This window comes from Sus scrofa, chromosome 10 (genome assembly GCF_054392235.1).
Source record: "Sus scrofa isolate SSC_HxYL_T2T_F1_AM1 chromosome 10, Sscrofa_HxYL_maternal_Yorkshire_Landrace_v2.0, whole genome shotgun sequence".
Classification (NCBI taxonomy): Eukaryota; Metazoa; Chordata; class Mammalia; order Artiodactyla; family Suidae; genus Sus; species Sus scrofa.
Genome location: NC_139392.1, coordinates 79,525,903 through 79,543,391, shown reverse-complemented (window position 1 = coordinate 79,543,391; position 17,489 = coordinate 79,525,903). Strand labels below are relative to the sequence as shown.

Genomic DNA, 17,489 nt, shown 5'->3' with positions numbered 1-17,489 from the left:
CTCCCCTCTTCCTTCTCTTCTGAACTCAATTTAACCAAGCTATTGATCTCATTACTCTGCTGACACAGCTCTTGCTGAGGTAGCTCATGACCTCCACACTGTTATTCAACACGCAACGCTCAGAACTCAGCTTATTTAAATTAAGAGCAGCACTTATCCCGCTGATCACTTTCTCCTCTTTAAAATCCTTACTTCACCTGACTTGAAAGAGACCATCTTTTCTTGGTTTGCCTCCTACTTCACTGGCTGTTCCTTCTCCATCTCCTTCCCTGGTTCCTCCCATGGTCCAGCTCCCAGACCACTCTTTTCTTTTTCCTACAGTCACTCCCTTAGTGAACTCACCTGGTTTTGTGGCTTCAAATTACCTAGTAAGTGCCAAGACGCTCTAATTTACTGTCTACACTGCATGACTTTCTTCTTACAACTCAGGCTTGGATAACCTACTGCCCATACACCAGCTCTATTTTACTGTTTATTTGACATTCAAATTTAGCATGACCAAAACCAAATTACTGATTGCCCCCAACCATACCTATTTCTATTCTAGGCTCACCATCTCAAGTCCAGAGAGTCAAGTATTTATTCAGTCAGTTTCTGAGGTTTAGAAAAAGCTTTAGTATTATCCTCAACTTTTCTCTCCCCTCCCCACATCCCTCATTTAAACAATCAGCAAAATTTTGTCAACCTCTATAATCAAATTATATCCAGAATCTGACCACTTTGCACCACCCATTTTATACTACAATTATCCAAGTAATTTATAACATACACATTGATGACCTGCAACACAAAGTGATCATTTCAAGATTGAAGGCAATCATGTACTTCTTCTGTTCAACCCCTCCATCCCCAACTTAGAAGTAATAGCCAAAATCCTTATATTGACTTATGAAGCCCTAAAAGATCTCCCCCCAACCCGCACAACTCTGATCTCACCTACTGCATCCTGCTCCAGCCACACTGGCTGCTTTGTCATTCTTCAAATACTAAGCAAGCCCCCATCTCAAGGCCTTTGCCCTGGACTGTCTGACATACTTAAGTGCATTTATAGCCTTCCTTCCTTCTGAAGCCTTCTCTGACCATCTGACATTTATTTGTCTGGTTGTTTACTATCTGTTTCCCCTACTAAAATGTGAGTGCCATGAGTTCAGGGGGTTTAATTTTATATACTGGCCAATTCCCAGTACTTAAAATTTAGTAGGGATGAGCTTACTTAATCTCTGTTGAATGAAAACAACAAAACTGATAAGTGTGTAGAGCCAGGTCACCACTCTTGAGTAATTAACTTATCTACTTTGTTCTGGTCCCTCATGTCTGGCTAGTCAAGAAGAGATTGGTTGGCTCTGGCTTGAAAGTACACATTAACGGCCCAGTTTAGATTTCTAAACTGTGGTACAAACCCTATCCAACAGGCTAAATAGATTCCAAACTGCAGGCAAGAATGAACAACTTCTGCAATCCAGACACCAAGACAGGCTGCATTTGTCCCTACCAAATTTCTGGTCTCCTGAAATTCTCCCAAAAAAGTTAAGATTCAGTGTAACGTAAAGAACTTGTTCCAATCAATTTATCTGCTTGGAATAAAGTTTCATCTATATTCTTTCCAATTTCAACACATCTGAATAGAGAAACAAAGATTAAAACAATTTTCTGAATACTCCTGTTCAAATTCTACCTCAACATAGAATCTTCTCAATTATCTATGCTTCTTTATTTTCCTATCTGTGCCCATATAGTCAAATGCTCTGGTTGTTCACACTGCCTTACACTGCAAATTATACTGCATGAATTTATAAATGAAAATTTTATGAGAGTTCACATGCATGCTAGATTGCATAAACTAAAATTTAAACCATTGCTATTACATTTCTGTATTCTTCTAAAGGGGCTTAATGCTCCATGAATAATTGGAGAACATCTTCAAAATGTTTGGATAGGTTATGTGTAAGACTCTCTAACTACAGAATCTAATCAATTATGATAAATCCTCAGTATTAAAGCCAATCGTAAAAGCCTTTGGAGTTATATTTCTCTAATGATTTTTACTCATATTGCATCACCATTTACTTTGAAATGAGGTGTGCTTTGTCTCTTCAAGCAGGAAGTGGCACTAGGTGAAGATAATGAATATAGATAATTATCATATAATTGTTTGCACATAAGAATCTGAAGTGTGAAGTGCTTAAACTCCCTTTAACTCTTACAAAATTGCAGTTTGTTAAAATCATGATGCCATGGCAACAGCAGTTTTATATTCAACTACATTTAACGGAAAAGTAAAGTTCCGTTTAGTGTTAAGCTCAACAGTTCACACAAAGTTATGATAAACTGTAAGGGGGAAATACACTGTGAAGTGTGCCTCGAATGACAACTGTTGGTAAACCTTAGTTTGTCTGTCTCCCCCCCACACCCATAACTATTCAAAGCATTTTATGCAGGGCTCAATCAGCTCATGTGAAACTCTTTCACCCCATATTCGTTCAATCAGTGAAAAGGCATCTTCTTGTCAGGAGGATTCAGAGACGGAATATCCACTCTCATTCACCACTCCCGGGGTGTAAGCAGAGTAACAAACGGATGTTACCAGTTAAAGTCTCAAGCCAAAAAGAACGAAACGAAAGGAAAAGAAAAAGACAAAGATCCTGCGCTACTGGTCGGGCTTCTCTTGCCGGAGCCCCCCAGGTGCCTCCACCGTCCCGGAACACTCGAGAGCTCCTTCTACGAATTCCAGGACCAATACCGCAGGGGCTTCAAGTTTCTCCAGATTTCTAAACTGTGCTACAAACCCTATCCAACAGGCTAAATAGATTCCAAACTTAGGCAAGAACGAACAACTTCTGCCATCCAGACACCAACCAAAATGCATTCCCACCTTCCCGGAAAGGCAGAGGAAAGGAGGCTGCTACAAGACAGATAAGTGCAATTGGGAAAATGAAAATTTGGAGACACGACTACTCTTTCCCACATTCACGCGGCAGGAAAGGAAAGAGTAAAAGATTTACCCACGCCACTCTTCCTTGTTCCTCCAGCAAAGCTTGGCGCAAAAATCTCCCCAGAATGGCAGAGAAAAAGAGAAGGGTCCCTACCCCAGGCTGGTGGCACCTCCAGCCTGTCACTGAGACCGGAACTTGAGAAGGGGAGCCGGGCGGTGAGGAATTGGGGAAGGCAGGCCATTCCCTCTGAGGCTGGTTACGAGGAGACCCCGGTGGGTCGGACTGAGGACGGCAGCCGAACCCGGGATGGCCAAGTCTTGCCCCGCATGCCCGGCTCCCGCGGAGGAATCGGGGTCACAGTCCGCCCCACCCCCTCCTTTCCGCCGGGACCGGCAGGTTTCTGTCCCAAGGCGCAGCCCTCGGGCGGGCGGGTGGCCCCGCTTACCTGCTGCACCCCGAGGAACTGGTAGAAGTTGAGCTGCACCTCCTCCACCAAGTCAAACAACTCCAGGTCTCCGCTCTCCCAGCCGCGCGCGGGGCCCGCGGCCGCCAGCAGCAGCAACAGCAGCGGCGGCGGGAACGGCAAGAGCCGGAGCCGGCGGCGCGGAGGAAGCCGGGCCAGCCGGGAGCAAGGAGCCGTCATCGCGCCGGGCTCGGAGAGGTCACCCGCCGCGCAGCGCCGTCGGCCGAGACCGGGGACGTGGCGGGCAGCGCGGGCTGTGGAAACAGTGCCTTTCAGTTAGGAGCACCGGCAGCCGCCGCGAAGTCGCCCGCCCCACGGCCGGTCCTGGATGGAGGGCAGGGGCGGCGGGAGCGGACGGACACAGCGGCGGGAGAGCGGGAGGGGCCGCGGTCAGCTCCACCCTTCGCGGACCCTTACCCTTCACCCAGGCCTACAGACAGCTGGAAAGCCAGCGCCGGGAGCTGAGGTTGCTCGGGGGAGAGGCTTCCCCTCGCCTCAGCCTATCCCAGGCCTCGCTTCCGGTGACATCACGTCTCCTAGCAACCTCCGGAGAGGGGGCGGGGCCGGAAGTAGGGAAGCCGGTGCCCCAGACCTGGGCCTTGGAGAAGTGCCTCTCGTCGTGGCGCGCTGGAGAAGTTCTACGTGTATTGACACAGATTAAGAGACGTGGGTAGTTGTGGACATCGCACATCTACCTGGAACATCCCAAGTATCTTTGAAGCAGCTACTTTCTTACGCTACCAAAACTAAAAGCACGTTTGAGGACTGATTAATTGATTACAGCCTCTGTTGCATACATTTCAATATTCCATCTGCAAAGAGAAGGAACTGAACGCAGGGCCTAAAAGGGGCAGATCTAGAGAATAAAATATCCTCTTGAGAGAGGTGAAGAAGACATTAAATTTGAACCAAGACAAAAAGTAAACTTCTAATTATGAATTAAGGTTTACAGGCATAATACCATAAAACAGGTAGCCTGATAGAAATTAATTAGAAATTAATAAACCTGGCTAAGTCATTAAGTCACACAGTCTTAAGGGAAGTGTAGTGTATCCATTTCAGCAGCTTTCCAACTGGGGTTCCTTTCCCAACTGATGTCTGTTTTTAAAGACATTAGGCTAAAAACCCCCACTCTTTCCCATCAGTGTCTCACTTCCCACTCTAAGTCGTTTTTTTTTTTTTTCTTCCATGACTATCGCTTTCTCTTATGTCAATCTTACTTTCTTCAAAGCTTTCTCACATTTCTCCTTTCTGACTCCCTACTCTTGATGAGGAAGCAGAAGGGAAGGGAAAAATGCTGCATAACTCAGGATGCTTGACCAGTTTTGAGTTTGATCTTATGCTTTTCCCGTCTGAGATCCTGCCAGCTGAATTTAGTTCCATGGGATAATGATAAAGCTACTTTTGCTCTCATGGCAAGAATATATTATGTTTGACAAAGTTTACAAAAACAGCATCCAGGAAGTAAATCTTACTGAAGAAATCCTTCTATTATTGCAGTTTTAGATGTATTTTTTTTTATTTATTTTTGTCTTTTTGCCTTTTCCAGGGCTGCTTCTGACGGCATATGGAGGTTCCCAGGCTAGGGGTATAATCGGAGCTGTAGCCACCGACCTGCACCAGAGCCACAGCAACGTGGGATCCGAGCCTCGTCTGCAACCTACACCACAGATCACAGCAACACCACATCCTTAACCCACTGAGCAAGGCCAGGGATCGAACCTGCAACCTCATGGTTCCTAGTCAGATTCGTTAACCACTGCGCCACGAAGGGAACTCCCTAGAAGTATTTTTAAATAGTTATAAATGAATGCAAGTGTATCTTGCTTAAAAATAATATATATGCTTGAAGTCATCCCATTTTATCTTTTTAAGGGTGCACCTGAAGCATATGGAAGTTTCTGGGCTAGGGGTCGAATCAGAGCTGCAGCTGCCAGCCTACACCACAGCAACACCAGATCTGAGCTGCCTCTGTGACAGCTTGTGGCAACTACGGATCCTTAACCCACTGAGGGAGGCCAGGGACTGAACCCACATCCTCACAGAGACAAAGGTGGGTCCTTAACCCACTGAGCCACAACAGGAACTCCTCATCCCATTTTAAATTCAACATAAGGCTTAACTTTCAAAGATATAGAAGCAGAGGTGTCTTGGTCAACTTGGGCTGCTATAACAAAATGCCATAGACTGTGTGGTTTAAACCACAGACATTTAGTTCTCACAGTTCTGGAGACTGGGAAGTCCAACTGGAAAGGGTCAGCACAGTGGAGTTCTGAGGACCCGCTTCTAGGTTGCAAAGGGGCGTGTCGGGGAGGAGGAGAGAGAGAGCTAGTCTCTCCTCTTATAAGGGCAATAATCCCACAATATGGGCTCCACCATCACGATCTCATCTAAACCTAATTTTCTCCCCAAAGCCCCACCACCGAATACCATCACCTTGGGCACTAGGGCTTCAACATATGAATCTGGGGAGGACAGAGACTTTCAGTCCCTAACCAGGGGTATGACCTTTTTCGGTGTACACTCAGTGCCAAGCACAATGCATAGTATATACAAGCATTTAACTAGTTGAATTGAATCCCGTGGATACCTCCCCACCTCCATTTCTCTCCCTACTATTTTTTTAGTTTGATTTTTGAGATCAGTTTCCTTAAAGTGAAAGGCATCTTTACCAAGTCTCTAAATTAGCTTATGTTTATGCAATGAATAAAACACCAAAATAAAATGAAAGCAATAATCCTAAGTACTACTTTTACATAATATTCCAACATTCATCTTTTCTCCTAATTTGATCATTTGAATTAAGTGCAATATAACATTTGAAACTGGCACTGTATTGCCGTAAATCTAGGATCCTTGCCCTGATATTTTAGCAATCTGGTACTTTCCTTTCGGGCTCTATTCTTATGTTGTCCAAGAACTCCAACGATTTACTCCATCTAAAGGAAATAGTTCTTGGAGTCCCCTGTTGGCCCAGTGGGTTAAGGATATGGCGTTGTCACTACTGTGGCATAGGTTCAATCCCTGGCCCCAGAACTTCTGCATGCTGCGGGCTTGGCCAAAAGAAAAAAGGAAAAGGAAATAGTTCTCTTTCCAAGGCCAAACTAAAAGAGAACTAAAGCCTGTTTGGTACAGTGCTGTTACTGCTTCTCCTTGCCATAAGGTATTGCTCTTGAAGCTTCCTCTTGCTCAGTTCCAATGGCAATAGTCCACCCTGAAATTATGTCCTTGCTTGTTCTGGTCCAGGTCTCTGCAAAGACCACAGTGATACTCACATTTAGACTTCCAGCTTGGCATTTTCACACATTCCGTCTTTTTTCCCAGAGGACAATGCAATTGAATAAATCTCCTTTTGCTAAAGCCAGGACTAAGTAAGCTCACATTTGACAGCTGTTTTCTTATCTGGTGACATTTAATGGTTCTGGGCATGGACTGATGAAGCTTGGCCTGGGCAGAGGCAGTGTACACAGGAAGAGAGAAACCAGTGAAATGTTTAACAGTTGTATGAGTTGTGTAATGGGTTGGAAATGTAGAGGAGCCCCAGACCTACAGCCAGCTTTCTCACAGAACATTTGCTGAATTCTGGGGTGGCGGGGGAGGCTGAAGGACAGGAAGAGTAAAATCCCCCCACGTTCTACCAGTGCAGACAAAATGAGCTCTACCTAAAAAGAGGAGTCTGCCTCAAATACACAGTCTTCCCCCTCAAGACATCTGCAGTATTTCTGAAGTAGTGTGAGTAGGAGGATAAAGATCTAAGTTTAAAGCCTCTGAAAAGCAGAACTGTATCTGCTGGGCTGAGAAGACAGAAACCTTGCAGTGTCTCTATCAAAATCCCAGGGGAATCGCACCTAAGAAACCGAGAAAGCAGAAGTTGACTGAATCTTACTAAAACTCCAACCTAAGCTCAATCCCTGACCTTCACCCTAAGTGTCTGTTTTCATCTCTAGGGGAAAATAACATCATCTTTATTGGCTATACTTTTTAATATAAAAGTCTGGCCTATGGTTAAAAATTATGAGATGTGTGAAAAACAGGAAAATTTGACCAATAAGCAAGAGAAAAAATTAGATAAAATAAGCCCCACAGATAAGCCAGCTATTGGAGTCCAGATAAGGACTTTAACTATTGGAGATGGGATTAAGGTGGTGAAATAGAAGGACTCTGGAGCTTAACTTCGCTCCTAAAAACAACAAAATTCACAACCAAAGGCTCAGCAATCTTCACCCAAATGGACCAGAAACCTTCAAAAAGATATCCTCCTCCAGAAGACAAAGAGGAGGCCACATCAAGAGGTAGGAGGGGTGGTTACATGATATAAACAACCCTATACCTCCTGGGTGGGAAGCCCTACAAACTGGAAACTAACTGGTTCACAGAGACTCACCTACAGGAGTGAGAGTTCTGAGCCCCACATCAAACCCTCATGTGCGGGGACCTGGCACTGGGAGAAAGAGCCCCTGGAGCGTCTGGCATTGTAGGCCAGTGGGGCTTGTGTGCAGGAGCTCCACAGGACTCGGGGAAACAGAGACCCCATTCTTAAAAGGCGCACACGGGCTTTCACGTGCCCTGGGTCCCAGGGCAAAGCAAAGTCTCTTTGGGAATCTGGGTCAAGCCTGACCACAGTTCTTGGAGGGTCTCCTGGGAAAACAGGGGTGAATGTGGCTTGTGGTGGGGGAAGGACATTGGAAGCAAGGCTCTCAGGAATATTCAGCAGCGAGCCTTTCTCTGGAAAAAGGCTCCACCCATCAGTCTGAGAAGCTCCAGGGCAAACAACAATCCAGGTGGGATCACAGCCCCGCCCCTCAGTAAACAGGCAGCCCAAAGACACCCCCCACCCCAGGCACACAACCACCCCTAATCTCAACCAGAGATAAAGCCCCCCCCACCAGAGGGATAGGAATCAGCTCCACCTACCAGTGGGCAGGCATCAGTCCCTCCCATCAGGTAGCCTACAGCAAAGCCCCTACCAACTTCAGCCACAAGGGGGGCTGACACCAGAAGGAACAGAGGCTACAACTCTATTACCTGTAAAAAGGTCACCACACCAAAAACCTATAAAAATGAAAACACAGAGAACTATAACTCAGATGAGGGAGAAAGGAGTTTAACTATTATGGAAGAAAAAGTGGACAAAATGGATTAGAAGATGCAGAATACCAACAGAGAATTGCATCCCTAAAAAGGAAACGATGGCAAATCTCAAATTGGAAAATATAATATCTAAAATCAAAAACTCGGTGATGAGTTTTACAGCAGACTGGACATATCAGAGCAGAGGATTAGTGAATCTGAGGACAAGTCAAGAAAAGATACCAAAACTGAAGCAAGGAAATAAGAATGGAGAGACAGGACAGACTTTAAATGCATGTGGGACACAGTGAATAAATCCAGCACTTTTCTACTCCTAGAAAAAGAGTAGAGAGAGAATAAAGCAGAAGCAATAGTTATAGAAACAATGGCCAAGAATTTGACAAAACCAGTGAAAGACATAAAACCAAAGATGAAAAAAAAAATTAACTCAAAATCATAACCCTAAAGGTAAAAGTTAAAACTATAAAACTCATTAAAAAAAATAGGAGTAAATCTTAGTGACCTTGGGCTAGTCTGTGGTCCTTTAGATATGACACCAAAAGCCTGTGAGAGAGGAAAACATAAATAAATTGAACTACATAAAAATTTGAAACTTTTGTGTCACAAACAATACCATTGAGAAAGTGAAAAGACAATCACGTAGATAGTGGGAGAAAATATTTGCAAATCATACACCTGAAAAGGGACTTACATCCAAAATACATAAAGAATTCTTTCAAGATTTTTAAAAATAGGTGATGGCTTCCTCCAAAGGACATATACAACAGGCAATAAATACATGAAGGATGCTCAGCATCATTAGCCATTAGGAAAATGCAAATAAAAACAACAAAGAGATACCACTTTACACCTATCATGATGGCAATATTTAAAAAGACAGACAAAAGGGAGTTTAGAGATATAGAGAAATTAGAATCCTCATATATTGCTGTGGGAATGCAACACAATGCAGTCCGCTGGAAAATAGTTCAGCAGTTCCTCAAAAAGCTAATACAGACTTACCATATGACCCAGCAATTCCACTCATAGGGATATATAGAAGAAAAATAAAAATGTAGAACTTGTACACAAATTATCATAGCAGCATTATTCCTACTAACCAAAAAGAGTTGGAAACAACCCAAACGCCCATCAACGGATGAATGAAAAAAATAAAATGTGGTATATACACATACAATGGATTATTATTCAGTAATTAAACAGAATGAATACTGATATGCGCTATAACATGGACAAACATTGAAAACATCACACAGAGTCAAAGACACCAGACACAAAAGATCACATATAAGATTTCATTTATATGAAATGTCCAGAATAGGCAAACTTTGAAAGACAGAAAGTAGGTTAGTGGTTACTTGAGACTAGAGATGGGGAGGTTGGGGATTGACTACTAACGGATAGGGAATTTCTTTTAGGGAGTAAGAAAATGTTCTAAAATTAGGTTGTGGTAAGGGTTGCATAACCCTGCTAATATACTAAAAAACACTGACTTGTATACTTTAAATGGGTGGATTGGGAGTTCCCATCATGGCTCAGCAGAAACAAATCTGACTGGCATCCATGAGGACCCAGTTTCAATCCCTGGCCTCCGTCAGGTGGTTGGGCTCCAGCGTTGCTGTGAGCTGTGGTGTAGGTCACAGATGTGGCTTGGATCTGACATTGCTGTGGCCAGTGGCTACAGCTCCAAGTGGACCTCGAGCCTGGGACTCCCCATGTGCTGCAGGTGAGGACCTAAAAAGACAAAAAATAAATAAAATAAATAAATAAATAAATAAATACATGGGTGGATTATGTGGTTTGTCAATTATCTCAATAAGGCGGTTTAAAAAAGAAAAAGATGCAAAAAGCTCAGCAAACTCCAAATAGGATAAATGCAAAACAAAAAATAAATAAAACCAAAATCATACCTGAGTATCTCACTGTTAAACCATTGAAAACCTTGTGCGATGCAGTGAAGTCAGTAACTTCAAAGCCCATTTGTAGCCTTAAATATCTCCAAGAAGGAAGGCAGCCAATTAATGAGCTAAATGTTCAACATAAGGGGTCACATAAACAACCACAGAGTACTCACAGAGGGAAGGTCACAATGAGGACTCATTGTTTTCAACATGGCACTTTTGCAAGTGAGCTGGAAGCATATCAGTTGTTACATGAAAAATTTTTAACGATTTCATCAGTTTGTAGATTCTGGTGTTGACAAGGTTCAGAGTGTGACCGTGATAGTCTGTGGCCAAGAAGTACAGGAAGAACATGCCATTGGGAACGAGAACAGGGAGAATCTAGGGTATTGGATGGGTTATCCACATAGAGGGTGATGGAAGGAGTTTTGATTTTATTATACGTGAACTTGACCATCATAATGATCACTCCTTTCCAGGGAGTAGTGTGAAAGATCACTAGTAATTCATAGACCAGTAGGACTTAAAGAGGTAGTTTATCCTTCCCCTTGGGGTAAAATCCGATTTAACTGTATCAAACAAAAATGAAAATAATGCTGTTATAGCAAAAATCTAAATCTCTCTTAAAGTCACCATTTCCAAATCCCATGATTTAGAAATGTCTGGCTGTCATTAAATCCTGAAATTTTCTCTTTTACCCCTTCTTGGCTGTTTCTCAAATATATGGACTTGAAGTTCTTAAGATATCATTGTTCTCTACTGGAACATTATCTTCACTCAGTAATTTATTTATCCAAACATCATGCAAACTTATTTTGAGTTGATAAAGGTTAGAAAAATATTGTTTGGGGAAGCACCTCCTTGGAAAATAATCTCTTTTTTATTGCAGTATTGAATTTTAATCTTGAGGCTGTTCCTAAATAAATACAGATGTTCTTCATGTTATAAATAATAACTATATTTCTATCATGTTGACACTATGGTTTTTACTTCTCTGAATAATTTACTCAAATAATCTCATGGTGCACAGGAATACAGATTCTAGAGCCAGATTGTCTAAATTTGAGTCTTGGCTCTGCTACTTACTAGCTGGGTGATCCCTGTGTTTCAGTTTCCTCATCTGTAAAATTAGGATAATAATACTACCAAAACCTATCAAATACTATCAGAATTGTTGTGGAAACTAAGTGAAATACTTAGAGCCTATCTATAGTAATTGCTAAAAGTTACTACTATGTTATGGGAAGTCTCCATCTATCTTGTATTAAGGGCTCCATAAATAAATCTTACCTATTCTTAAAAGTTCAGATTTTGTCTTTAAAGTCATTTGTTATTAAACTCAGGCTGCAAACACCTGTTTCATGGGAAATGCATCTAATCATTTGCTGTTTCATGGGAAATGCATCTAATCATTTGCCTGCCCAAAGTGGTGGGAGATAAGATTGCCTTCACAAAATAATGGCTTGTTTGCAAAGTGAGTTGAATTTTTTTGTTCCAAATCCCAAAATCATATTATTCATGATGTTCTTGCTAAATCTGGCTTAAGGTTATACAATACCTAATTAAAAGCATATGACCCAAATGAACAAAAGGGAGGGAAAATATTCACATTCAACAGTTTAGTTGTTAAAGATGCACTGGTGGTTGTCTTACCCTGAAGTAACTCTGTCTTTTCAGATAATCATGTTTTTCTGCTTTATGCAGATTTTAATGTGCCTCGATAGAATCTATATATACATTTCTTTCTTCTAACATCTTCCACGATTCCAAGATTATCATTTATTTTTCCAAGGTTTCCACCAACTTACTTGAGTCATTTTTTAAATTCTGAAAATTAGCTTTTCTCCTTTTACCAACCAAAAAAAGGTATTCTCTCCTACTGACTCCTCGGTTGACCTCGAGCCCAACAAATCATTGTATTTCCCTCATATACAAAAGCTCCAATTAGTCTGCAAAAGAAGATTTTAACAGACCTCTTCATCAGCTATTCTTTCAGGCTGAACAGCCTGGATTTGGCATTCTGCCCTTGAGCCCTAATATTGTCTGTGATGCCAAATTGAAACACAAAGGAAACAGTGCAAAGTTGCTGTTCACCTCAGTCACAGGCCACACAGCTAAGGCATTAGTTTATGCATAGAAATTCCATGCCTCACAAATGCTTACTATTAAATTTATTAAAAGAAGGTGGCATTTTAAAATAACACTGAATTAGCAATCAACGTGGCATAGAGACAGCCTGAGGAAATTTTAGTTCCAAATGGTAAGATAGGAGAAATTTAAATTCTTTTTTTTTTTTTCTTTTTACAACTGCACCCGCAGTATATGGAAATTCACACGCTAGGGGTAGAATTGGAGCTGCAGCTGCAGGCCTACGCCGCAGCCACAGTAACGCAGGATCTGAGCTGCATCTGCGACCTACACTGCAGCTTGTGACAATGCTGGATCCTTAACCAACTGAACCAGGCCAGGGATTGAACCTGCATCCTCATGGAGACTATGTCAGGTTCTTAACCTGCAGAGCCACAATGGGGACTCCTTAAATTCTTCTTTAAAAATTTTAATTGCAGTATATTGATTTACAATGTTTGTTTGTTAATTTCTGAAGAAATTTAAATTCTTTTACCATACCCATGGCCTAGATTCATCGCTCCCCACTTTAATATATAATCCTCTCTTATTTTGGCTCGCCACAGAAGGATTTTTAGTGCCAAGTCTCCATAATGAAAGTTTTTTTACTTTAAAAATAAATAAAGAAATAATAACTTCACCACCAGGGGGCAAAGAGCATTTTTCCAGGCAGAAGTTATTTTTAACATCCTAAAGGAGTTACCTTGTGTGAAGGTGTGAACATACTTTTTGTTGTTGTTAGAAATTTCAATAGCTTCAAATTATGAGATACAGATAATGTTCACCTAACCTATACCTTTAGGTTTAAGGAAGAATTGGCTTTATAAAAGAGAAAATTGTACAGGTTACCATTCGCCAGGCCCCCCTTCACTTACTGTCATTTTTAGATGCTTAAAAAGAAATTTTCCACCTCCTTTTTCCTTTTCCCTTTGCATATTTGCTCACGAGGAGGAAAAAAAATATAATTTGAACTTCTGAAATACTAATTTAACCTTTGCCTCTGCTGGTTTTTGAATGGCTTTAGGTCACAGGGTTTTTTTTTGTTTTGTTTTTTTTTTTTTGGTCTTTTTAGGCCTGCACCTGCAGCATATGGAGGTTCCCAGGCTAGAGGTCTAATCGGAGCTGTAGCTGCCAGCCTACATCACAGCCACAGCAAAGCCAGATCTGAGCCTCGTCTGTGACCTACACCGCAGCTCATGGCAATGTGGATCCTTAACCCACTGAGCGAGGCCAGAGATCAAACGTGCATCCTCATGGATGCTAGTCAGACTCGTTTCTGCTGAGCCACGATGGGAACTCCTGTCATGGTATTTTTTTGACAGATGGTTTCCTAAGCTTGTATTTTGGCTCCGCTTTTAAAACTTAATGTGATTAACTCATATACTCAGGTCTTTAACTCCTTCTAAAATTTGATACATTGACTCGATTCATGCTCTGCCATTTGTTAATTTTATAACTGTGAAATGGTATAAATAGTTGATAAGCACATCAATTTGCCAATTATCTCTTGAGACCTTGATATCACTATACTTACTGGTGAAGTACCAGACTCATGAAGAACTAATAGACGATAAACAAAATTATCCCTAAATTAAAATATTGCTAAGGGGAAAAATTTGGTCTAATACATGTAAGTCCCATATTCTGAAGTTTCAGGGTATTTGATTATTTCTGACTTGTCAGTTGGTAAAAATTCTGATAACAGAAGTGAAACTGAGAGTTTTAAATCAAGCTATTTGTGGGAGAGGCACACAACTACATTTTACTCCTCTTGGCTTCTTTTCTTTTCCCTCTTCCTGCTCCTAAGTACCTGCTGAGACCACGTTTCCAGGAATCAGTTATAATGATGCCACTATTTCAAACTAGGCCTGAAGTAGAATGGACACCACAGTGATCTGGTAAGATCCGCTCCTGTTTTTTCCTTCCTCTGCGCACACGAGCTGGTCTCCACTGTCAGCCCTTAGCATCAGGGCTGTCTCCAGGGCGTGCAGAATCGGGCCAGGTACCACCATGTGTCTACCTAAAGAACATTTTTGTCCAGATGAAATCATTTGAAATAAATATTGACAGCAAATTTAAGGAGAAAAGTTGCAAAAGGTTAAGTGTTTCTTTAGAGGCACATACTAAAGAACATTCTTTGGGTCTTTTTTGTTGTTTTTTGTTTGCTTAGGGTTTGTTTTGTTTTGCTTTTTTCCGGCCTCACCCACGGTATATGGAGGCTCCAGGCTAGGAGTGGAATTGGAGCTATAGCTGCCAGCCTACACCACAGCCACAGCAACGCCAGATCCGAGTCACGTCTGTGACCCACCCCACAGCTCACGACAACGCCGGATCCTTAACCTACTGAGGGAGGCCGGGGATCGAACCCGCAACCTCATGGTTTCTAGTCAGATTCATTTCAACTGTGCCATGACAGGAACTCCTAAAGAACTTTCTTTATATTAGTGATAAAGGGAAATGTAGAGATAAAGTTGTTTTTTGTTTTTTTTTTCCTGATGTCAGTCTGGTTTTTATCCCCACTCATTTCAGTGTGAATTGACAGAATTAGCTCCTTTCTAGTAGGTTCTCAAACTTTGCCCAGCCACTGACCGCTCCTAAAAGCTAAGTTTTTCACTCTGATACCTGATAGTTTGTGTCTGGTAACTTGGTGAATCTTTTCAGGTCCTTTCCGCCTCATGTGAAACTAACCAGGTGACCAGTCCCACACTGCTTCAACCAGCCTCCCAGAGGTGCACCCTGAAAGCACCTCCTTGCCTTGGGCCAAATATTCTCATCTCCTTTTGTAATAACAAAAGTTGTCAGTAGTATACTAGCTAGAATTTGCTAAAAAACTTTAAATCACAGAATCTCTTAAAAGTAAAGACAATGTTTTAATAACAATGACTGAGAAAGAAGCTCATACTACAGAGAAAGCAGGGAAAGGTGTGTTTGGAAATATTTCCTTCATTCTATGAGTACGATTTTTTTCATTTGCTAAAAATGGCATGTGTTGCTCTTCTATTTGGACTCTTAAAAACTGGTTCCAAATGTAGATTTTTTTTTCAGTAGATTTAAAATCCATTTGTTAAAAATATAAAAACCCAGAGTTTTCATTGCGGCTCAGCAGGTTAAGAACCCGACTAGTGTCCGTGAGGATATGAGTTTGATCCCTGGCCTTGAGCATTGGGTTAAGGATCCCACATTGCCACAAGCTGCAGCATAGGTCACAGATGCGGTTTGGATCCTGTGTTGCTGCGGCTGCGTTGTAGGCTGGCAGCTGCAGGTCCAATTCAACCCCTAGCCCAGGAACTTCATTTGCAGCCCTAAAAAAATAAATAAAATAAAACCCCTTAATTTTCAGTTCATTTCCAAGAACAATTATTTGATATTAGGGAGAATGGAAAATTACTAAGCTAAATTTTAGCAAAAACCTTTGCACAACTGCGGAATGGAAATGCAAAAAGAGTCTAAGACTTAGCAACAGACCAACCCTTCTCACGTTGGGATCTACGTCTCTTTGTGAGGAATCTTTCTCACCTATGACATCCATTCAAACTAAGGATCTACGGAAGATGAGATTAAAATCAGACCTTTATCGCAAAATGTTTAACCAGACTTCTAGACCCACACATCATTTTAAACCATATTTCTCTCCAGAGAAATAGATGGTGCTAATATCTTCCATTTCTGGAGAAAATCTTGGTTTAATCAATACTTCATGATGCAGTAATGAGGTCAGTTTTAAGATTAATTTATTAAAATATTTTATCCATTGCTTAATTTTCTTTTAAAGCATTTGCCTTTTCCTGGTTGTTAGAATACTACCTTTACTTTGAAGGATAACATTATGGCTGATAACATTTCTGATTGAAAAAACCCATGGCTTCCCATTACACTTAGAATAAATTCTCGCTTTTTTTTTTTTTTTTTTTTTTTTTTTTTGCCATTTCTTGGGCCGCTCCTGCGGCATATGGAGGTTCCCAGGCTAGGGGTCTGATCAGAGCTGCAGCCACCCGCCTACGCCAGAGCCACAGCAATGCAGGAACCGAGCCGCGTCTGCAACCTACACCACAGCTCACGGCAACGCTGGATCGTTAACCCACTGAGCAAGGCCAGGGATCGAACCAGAAACCTCATGGTTCCTAGTCGGATTCGTTAACCACTGCGCCACGATGGGGACTCCGAAATTCTCGCTTTTTAAAATCCTCCATACTCTGGCCTCTAACTGCAGCTCTACTGCCTACCATGTTCCTGCCCCCGCCCCTGGTCTTCCTTCGGAGCACACTAAGCTCATCCCGTCTTGGGGACCCTGCCTTCACTTTAGAAGATCTCTTCTTCCAGATCTTTGCATGGCTGGCTTCTTCCTTCTATTGGTCCTGCACTGAAATTATACCACCTCTTAAGCCGAGACAGGCTTCTCCTAATCCCCTAACCTAACGGGGCACCCAGGTGCTCTCTCTCACATTGCCACTCTCTTCAGTTCTCTGCCTAGCGTTTCCCACTCTCAGTTCTCTTCCTTGTTCACTCATGATTCATTTCTTCCCTCCACTCACTAGAATGCTCTCCGCAAGAGCAGGACTTTGTCTGTCTTGCTCCTCCCTCTAAATAGTGCCTATCCCATAATGGATTTTCAGTAAATACTGTTGAATTTAAAAAGAAAAGCTCTGGCATTTCCATTGCGGCTCAGTGGAAACGAATCTGACTAGCATCCATGAAGATGAGGCTTCGATCCCTGGCCTCGCTCAGTGGGTTAAGGATCTGGTGTTGCCATGAGCGGTGGTGTAGGTCATAGACGCAGCTCCGATCTGGTGGTGCTGTGGCTGTGGTGTAGGCCAGTGGCTACAGTTCCAATTCGACCCCTAGCCTAGGAAGCTCCATATGCTGCGGGTGTGGCCCTAAAAAGACAAAAAGAAAAAGAAAAAGAAAAGAAAAATTCCTTTCCCTCTCTGTATTATGGATCAGATTCTTAAGAAACAGTCAGGTAAACTGGAAAAT

The 17,489-nt window shown here is 42.1% G+C and overlaps 1 protein-coding gene across 1 annotated transcript in view; it reads right to left on the bottom strand.

Annotated features, from left to right (window-relative positions):
- Positions 1 to 3,845, bottom strand: part of DNAJC1 (DnaJ heat shock protein family (Hsp40) member C1) — a 198,526-nt gene extending 194,681 nt beyond the window's left edge. The window contains exons 1-2 of the mRNA XM_084980403.1: positions 3,814 to 3,845; positions 3,379 to 3,650 (exon numbers count right to left, since the gene is read on the bottom strand). Of these exons, the coding sequence (XP_084836529.1) occupies positions 3,379 to 3,576 (198 nt within the window). The 5' untranslated portion in view covers positions 3,577 to 3,650; positions 3,814 to 3,845. The remainder of the gene's footprint in view (positions 1 to 3,378; positions 3,651 to 3,813) is intronic.
- Between the last annotated feature and the right edge of the window lie 13,644 nt (positions 3,846 to 17,489).